General features: G+C 36.3%; 2 protein-coding genes across 2 annotated transcripts; one reads left to right on the forward strand and one right to left on the reverse strand.

Annotated features, from left to right (window-relative positions):
* The first annotated feature begins 1,439 nt into the window (after nucleotides 1-1,439).
* Nucleotides 1,440-3,119, forward strand: LOC133310562 (protein JASON-like). The gene is made up of 4 exons (XM_061511512.1): nucleotides 1,440-1,496; nucleotides 1,737-1,825; nucleotides 1,935-2,925; nucleotides 3,012-3,119. Exons 1-4 carry the CDS (start codon nucleotides 1,440-1,442, stop codon nucleotides 3,117-3,119), a joined length of 1,245 nt encoding a protein of 414 aa, XP_061367496.1.
* A 562-nt stretch (nucleotides 3,120-3,681) lies between these two features.
* Nucleotides 3,682-7,804, reverse strand: LOC133310563 (cellulose synthase A catalytic subunit 4 [UDP-forming]-like). The gene is made up of 10 exons (XM_061511513.1): nucleotides 7,733-7,804; nucleotides 7,547-7,613; nucleotides 7,316-7,421; nucleotides 6,534-7,146; nucleotides 6,263-6,400; nucleotides 5,925-6,050; nucleotides 5,607-5,819; nucleotides 5,104-5,514; nucleotides 4,545-4,895; nucleotides 3,682-4,260 (listed from the first exon to the last, which is right to left on the reverse strand). The coding sequence occupies exons 1-10, from the start codon at nucleotides 7,802-7,804 to the stop codon at nucleotides 3,682-3,684; spliced, it is 2,676 nt and encodes an 891-aa protein (XP_061367497.1).

Here is a 7,804-nt window from a genome sequence, read left to right on the forward strand (position 1 = left end):
CTATTGGGGCGTCTTTCCTCAGGTGAGAGACGCCTAAATGAGGCGTCACATGTGACGCTCAAAAAATGCGTCACATTATGCAATAGATCCGTAATTATTTTTAAAATTGCAATAAATGCGTAATTATTTAATTAAAATACAATAATTAAATTTTTTTGTTTTTAGATCCGTAATTATTTTCAAAACTGCAATAAATACGTAATTATTTAATTAAAATGTAATAATTAAATTTTTTTGCCAATATTTTACTGAAAATACTTTTTTTATGTTGTTGAAAAATAGCTATCTCTTATTGTAGAAATAAAATTACAAGTGAAATTAATAGGTAAGAGGATAGAGAAAAAAATAAAGGTGGAACCCACCTCTTTTTTTTGTGTGTATAGAAAAATTGAATGGTGGAACCCACCTTTTTTTTGAGTGTATACAAAAAATTATTTTTCTCTTGTAAAATGAAATAAATATAATCATAAAAGTAAGATTATCTTCAAATGCATGTAATAAAAGAACATTATAACCGGTAATTTTTATTTTTTATTTTTAGGGTATTCCCGTATCATCTTATTTTAAGAAGGAGATATTCTTTCAATCACACAATGATACCATCAGATTATTTTTACAAATGGAATTTCAAGGTTCCAGTATATTTCTTTCTCTCGAAATAGAGTTATTATATCACTACTGAGCACAAATGATAATATGTGCATAGAGATACAATAATTTAAAATAAGTCCCAATCCCAAATAATAAAACCCTTTTAATGTGAGAGAAAAATAATCCAAGAATAATCATGAAATTGAAAAAATAATAATTATATTCAAAGCCCAATAATCATGAAATCGAAAAAAAAAAGATATATCTTTTTATTTTTTATTTTTTTTGGATACAGTAAATATATATATCTTCAAATCCCCTTATACAATCTCTCCATATCTTATATTTAAGGAAGGACATCCAAATTTATTCGAAACTCTTAGTAAATTGGAAGACGATCGTAAGTTTTTTTAAGTAAATAATTAGCATTTAACACAAAGTTAAATTCATTTGGAAAAACTGATGCCACTCCCTAGGCCAAATGGTCGTGCCCGTTTCATGCAATCAATAAATAAATCTCTTCAGATATGTTAGAGATATTATTAATTAAAAAAAGAAAGAAAGAATGGAACTGCAATTTACAGGGTGTAAATCATAGTCATCATGTTTATAACGGTCATGTTCCCACTTTTTCAAATAAAATAATAATTTGCAAAAAAAAGAGAGAGAGGCTTTCAGGTTTGTTGACCGTTTTTGTCCCTACCCAGAAACCAACCTTAAACACACGCTCTTCTTCTTCTTCATCATCTTTCTCTATCTCTCTCACTTCCTCATGTATTTGATATCACCACCATCCATCACCAACATACCCATTACTCAAACTTTCTTCCTCTGAAGTCCCTCCTTTAATGGGTTGCTTTCTTGCTTGTTTTGGTTCCTCCAAACGCACAAAACACAATCGCAAGGTTCAATTAAGACTCTTCAATTCTGCCATCTTTTTTTTTTTGTGAAAAACAACTCCAAGAACACCAAGATTTTCTCTTTTGGTTTCTTTTCTTTCCTGTTTTAGATAAAAATTTGTTTTTTTTAATGCCATTATTCTCTTTTCTTGCCTCTTATGTTTTTCTAAGCAGCCAAATAGAGCTAAGTTATTTCTTTTTTCTTTTTGTCTTTTTGTAATTTTGTCTAAATTAATCTTGTTGCAGAGAAATGCTTGTAGCAAGCCAGTGCAAGCTAGTGTCTCTTTGGTTCAGGATAACTCCAAAACCGTTCTTAGCATTGCATCGGAACTTCAGTAAGCAATCCCTATTCTTGATACTTTCAACTTCATTGATTCCCTTATATTTTTGGAAGTTTTTGATCAGATTTTTTTTTTTTTTTTTTGTGCTTTTTGTTTGATGTAGGGATAAAACTGAGGAGCAACTAAGTGTCAGTACCAGAAAGAAAGTAACTTTTGATTCCAATGTGAAAACCTATGAGCCTGTTTTGGAGGATGAGGTTGCTGATTTCCCATCAGAGAGGAAGAGTGAAGAAGGTGGAAAGGAGGAAGCTTTGGCAAAACCAAGCCAATCAAAGTCTTCTTCTTCTGAAGATAGTTCAGTGACTTCAACTGGGTCTTACCCTCCAAACCATAGGTACCAGAATTGCCTGGACAGTGATGATGATGAAATTGATTATGGGGCTAGTGATCTTAGTGATGAGGATGATGAGATCAGAGAGGAATATAATGAATTGGGTGAGGACTTTGTAGGAGATGAAAGGTCAAGAACTGGTTCTGTTCATGTGTTTGCTGAGGAGGTGGAGTGTCCAATCCCAACTTGTGAGAGTGATCTGAAGTCAATTGGGTTCAACCCCAATGCTAGAGACAGAAGTGTTTATGTTCATCCTGTGCTGAACCCAGTAGAAAACCTCACTCAGTGGAAAATTGTTAAGGCTAAAAGAACGCCAACATTGAGTCCTCAGAAAGAGAATTGCCTTGGTGTCAAGGAACTATCTTTCAGCTTGAATTCAGAAAATGACACATCAAAGAAGTTGAAGCAGGAAATCCCAGTAGATGCAAGCCTCTCAAATTGGTTGGTTTCACCAGAAACTAAACCTGTTAACAAGGCTGGCTCAGTAGCTTCCTATGCTGGTACCCCTGACAGGAGCACCTCACAAGGTTCACATTCTGTGATAAGCCACGAAGATAGACCTATTTTAGGTGCATTAACAGTGGAAGAGCTCAAGCAATTTTCAGCTACTTCTTCACCAAGGAAGTCACCTAGTAGGAGTCCAGATGAGATGCCTATTATAGGCACTGTTGGTACCTACTGGAATTTTACAGGTTCTGCTGAGGATTCTGGCTCAGTCTCTTCCTTTAAAGGAATTCCAAACACAACGAGCAAGTACAGAGAGGTAAATATGAAGTGAACTTTTTAAGAGAAATTATAAATCAGTTGTTTGAGGGTAAATTCTGATATTGGATTTAACTGGTTGTGCAGGATAAGAGAGTGAACTGGCACGCAACCCCATTTGAGACGAGGTTAGAGAAAGCTTTGAAAAGAGGTGCTGCAGAAGCTACTTCTACTTATGTTCCTCGTGTATTTTAGTCAAGCTTGCAATGGTTTGGTATTGGGGAGGGGAGTGTATTGTGTTGGGAATGCATTGTTTCAATTCTTTTATGGACATGACAGAGTGTGAGGTTTACTTTTCTTTTGTAATTTGTATTTGGCTTTAAAATTCAATCTATGATGAGTCCCTTGAATAGCCTGAGGTAATTTCAAGTGAAGCTGATAGCAATTATATGTTTTTACTTTTAACCTCTGATAATTAATTCATCTTCATTCACAGACTCAATAATTTTCATACAACAAACAAGTACACAACTATTTATTGGCAGTATCAATTGCAAATCTTTTCATACAACAAACATGTTTTACCTTTTGTCTTTCAATGATAACAAGAGTCCATGTCAAATCTTTATAAAGAAATCTTGCACAATAAATAAATCCATCCATCAAAGATACATACAACCTGTGCATGCACGGGTAACACATCTAGTGTTCCTTTTAGGCTATGTAGACTGTTCACTTTATAATGGTAAATACTCCAATAAAAGAACCCGGATCAAATGAAATGGGAACAATGCTACCCCCACTTGTCTTCACCACCTTAGCATTCTAACCCACATTGTTTGAGTACTGGACCAGTTTGCTTTGGTAAGAAAATATCAATTCGCACCCAAATCATTGAGAAAATTAATGCTAGAAGTATTGACCAGAGGACAACTATGGTAGGGGTTCTGTTTCCCCTTCCCATTAGACCTTTGAGGAAAGGATATAAGTGCACAATGACCCAGAAAGAGAAAAAAAGCTTCCCAAATAAAGGGCCCCATGAGTCATAGCCATTGTAAACGGCATCAGAGATTCCAGCCACAATTCCCACCATATTCAAGATTACAAGGCTTGTTGGTGGGATGAGAAGAGTAGTCCACTTGAAGACATAGAGCTGTCCAAAAACAGTGTCATCTGCTGATTTTGCTCTCACGGTAAAATTAGTGTCTATTCCAGCAACTTTTAGGAGACCTTGAAATACAGCAAAAAGGTGTGCAGATACACCACCAATGACCCAGAATTGCTCATTGCGCCACCAGTCCTGAATGCTAACCCCACTCCAACGAAGCTCTAACACACAAGTTAAAATGATGGACATAAATAGAGTCATTAACCAAATGCCAGCAAAGTTTGTCAGCTGCAAAAAGAGAAGAACTTTGGTCAGAAGATATGAATCTAATATCAATATAACATTTTCCCCTTCTTTTTTCTTCTTTTAAAAGAAACTACCATTGGTTTTTGGTCAAATTTCCCACAAAATATAAACCTACTCCAACCCCCTAGTTGTTCTCACTAGCCAAAATACAATAATTCATATATAAAAGTCATTAGGCTTATCTTTCATATAGCTACCCTTACATTTTTAAAGTCATATTGTACTCAAGTTAATCGAATGTAATAAATTTATTATTATGCACCTACAATGGGGATGATGGACTTTCCAGTCAGAAGACAGATAGCTGGAATTGTACAGTATATCAGCAGAGGGATGGAAGTGAATGGATAAACAATCATATTAGTGTAAGCCAGCCTCTGTAGCCATTTCAGTTTTCCACTATAGCCATACCATAATGGGCAATAGCCACTAAGGAAAATCTCAGTAGAACCCATAGCCCATTTCAGAACTTGGTGTAATCGGTCTGATAGATTTATAGGAGCAGATCCTTTAAAAGCTGCTCTCTTTGGCATGCAGTACACTGATTTCCATCCTCTGCAATGCATGTTAAACCCAGTTAAGATGTCTTCTGTGACTGAGCCATAAAGCCAACCAATCTGCAAAAAAAAAAAAAAAATGTCAAGATGACTTGATTGGTTAACAATCATGAAATTCCAAGTAACTTCTTTCACAGAGGAAATAAATGTCTCATGATCTAATAAAAAAAAATGCATTCTTGATGTGTACAGGAGTCCCACCATTAACACAATTTTTTTTTTCATCCACCCTTTTAAAAAAATTTATGTAAAATAATAGCTGGATTACCTCTTTGCCCCATTCGGTTTTCTCTTCATAGCCACAGCTTATAACATGAATGGCTTCCTTGATCAGTAACCGGGTATTGGTCCCTTTTGGAAGTCCACCATCTTCCATCAAAGCAGATGCAATGAAAACTGGTGACTGTCCAAATCTTTTCTTAAAATTTTTCAGCGACATGAAGGATGGTTCCTCTTTCTCTTCAAAGCCTTCAAGCCCTTCATGAATCTCTTCAACATCATCAAATGTGGACTGAGAGTCACTAGAACAACAGCAGCAGCATGAAGGCCAGCAGAAACAGTTCATCTTTGGCATTTTCTCAGATGGTGGCTCATAGCCATATAATGCATGCCTGTTGAAAACACATCCAGTACCAACATATACCGGACCTTGAATCCCATCAAAGCATTTCATGTTGATCTATGATATGAACAAAGCAATGTTCAAGGCAGAAGTTAAAGACCAGTTAATGAAATTGCAATTTTTATTGAGTTTAGAAAAATATCCCTTACATCATAGAATACAGTATTGTGATTAGCATATCTATCATTGGAATCGATGCCATCAAACCTTCGTGGAAATTGAACATAACACAGCTTCTTTCCAAATTGGGGGTCCATTAAAAAGCACATAGCCTCCCTAAGAGCCTTGCTATTATTCATGTATTGGTCACAATCCAGATTCAACACAAACGGTGCATTGCTAAGCACAGCAGAAACTCGAACCTTTTTAGGAAATACAGCATTTCAAAAGTTATAAACAGCTTTTCTAATAATATCTTGTTCTTGTAGCTGGAATTAAACTATGCACTTGAAGTTTAAGCTACTTACCAGAGCATTCATGGCACCAGCTTTCATGTGATGTTGATGGCTAGGACGTTTTTCCCGTGAAACATACACAAGCCGCGGCAGTTCCTTGCCTTCATTGTCCAGTGCACCAGCACTTCCCAGACACACCTGCAACGACAAGTTCATACATCTTTTAGTTCTTAGTTCATTGACATTATCCATGGTTTTGGAGAAAGATATCAATTTTTTAGACTGAATTTTTTTCTCCTAGTTTTCCTTAGATCCAAGAGGACATAAATAAATAAAGGTTGGCATATGTTAATCACACAAAATTGAAATGCACATCAAGCAAGAAATGACTTGAAATGCAATTGCCAAACCTGAATCATTCCTGGATGATCTTCAGTGTTGTTCCCAGGCCATGGAGTACCATCTTGCATCACCCACCCCTCTTCTGGTTTCTTCTGAGCCTTTGCAACCAATACATTAATTTTCACCTTGAATTCTTCATACTCTCTCTGCAAAAGTTCATAGGAAAATGCCTTGAGTCTCACATGCACAATAGAACAACATCAAAATTAAAAAATCGAAAGAAGAAGAAGGGAAAGATAATCAAAAGCAACTTTCATGGCTCATCTATGTAGTCCCCACCTTCATGGCTCTTCGATCCCTTACAAATGTGGGGTGCACCTTATCTTTCAAGTAATCAACTTTCTGAGAGAAATAAAACTCAGGGGCCCTTGGCTCAATGTTATACTTGTGACAAAAAGGAACCCACATTCTTGCAAACTGAGCAGTTTCTGACAAGGTATCAAAGAGAAGCATAGATGCACTGTCATCTGAGACATAGCAACTAACCTTCTCAGCAGGATAATCAACAGACAAGACTGATAGAAGTGTGTTTGCTGTTATAATAGGTGGTTCCTTCAAAGGGTCTGCAGTACTCACAAAGACATCAACTGGGGCTAGAAGGTTTGGTTCCCCTTCACGCTCAAACCTTAAGGACAAGCGTTCTAGGTAAGTTTCACGAGTAATGGGGAACCACTTGGGGAATTGGTCAACTATCCAAGACAAAGCAAGCCAGATTTCACAGACTACAGAGATTATCCATAAGGCTAATGCATCATTCACTGGATTTAAGATGCGGAAGTGGAAGAACAAAGCTAGGGTAACAAGGCGCATGACTATGACTATGCGATATGGGTTGATTAGGCTTGAAGCTATTGGAACTTTGCGCCACAATGGTTTCCTTGCCTCAGCCAAACTACAAGGTGCCAACACAAGGAGAAGTTTTAGTCACAGTTTTGGTGGCAATAGCTTAATTTCTTTTGCTTTTTTTTGTTAACAATGCAAGAAGGAAAAACAGTCTCATATACATAGATTATGAGTTTTATCAATTCATTAATGGAGTATCCAAGAGAAGACAAACTTACATGTAGTTATCTTCTCCTTGGTCATTGCTCACTAGACCTCTCTTTTCTTTCCAATTCTCTGCATTGCTGTCTAATGCTTTCTGCTCTTCAAAATCCTTACTAGCAACTACAGAAAACAGATGCACTCAGAAAAGTGTTTATAAATTAACACAAGATCACAAAGCCCCAGAAGTAAAAACAATTATTTGAGGAACATAATTAGCAACAATTATAATAGAAAAAGATGCTCACCACTTCCAGCCAAAGAGAAAACTTGACCAGTGTGTTGCCACTGCTGTGGATTGTAGTCTCCATTTTCCTATAGATAAAAGACACAAAACAGCCTCATAATGTTATAGACAGTAATAAAAGTAACATTTTAAGTTAACAGCACAATTATATTTGAACCAGCAAAGTAAGGAGTAAGGAGAAGAATACCTCATCTGAGTCACAATGGGTGAAACGGTGTCCATTTCGGGAGTGAGAACCAGTGGTTAAGGCTGTAGACAT

This window comes from Gastrolobium bilobum, unplaced genomic scaffold (assembly GCF_033153095.1).
Source record: "Gastrolobium bilobum isolate Gb01-03AN ecotype WA unplaced genomic scaffold, APGP_CSIRO_Gbil_v1 utg2169, whole genome shotgun sequence".
NCBI classification, from domain to species: Eukaryota; Viridiplantae; Streptophyta; class Magnoliopsida; order Fabales; family Fabaceae; genus Gastrolobium; species Gastrolobium bilobum.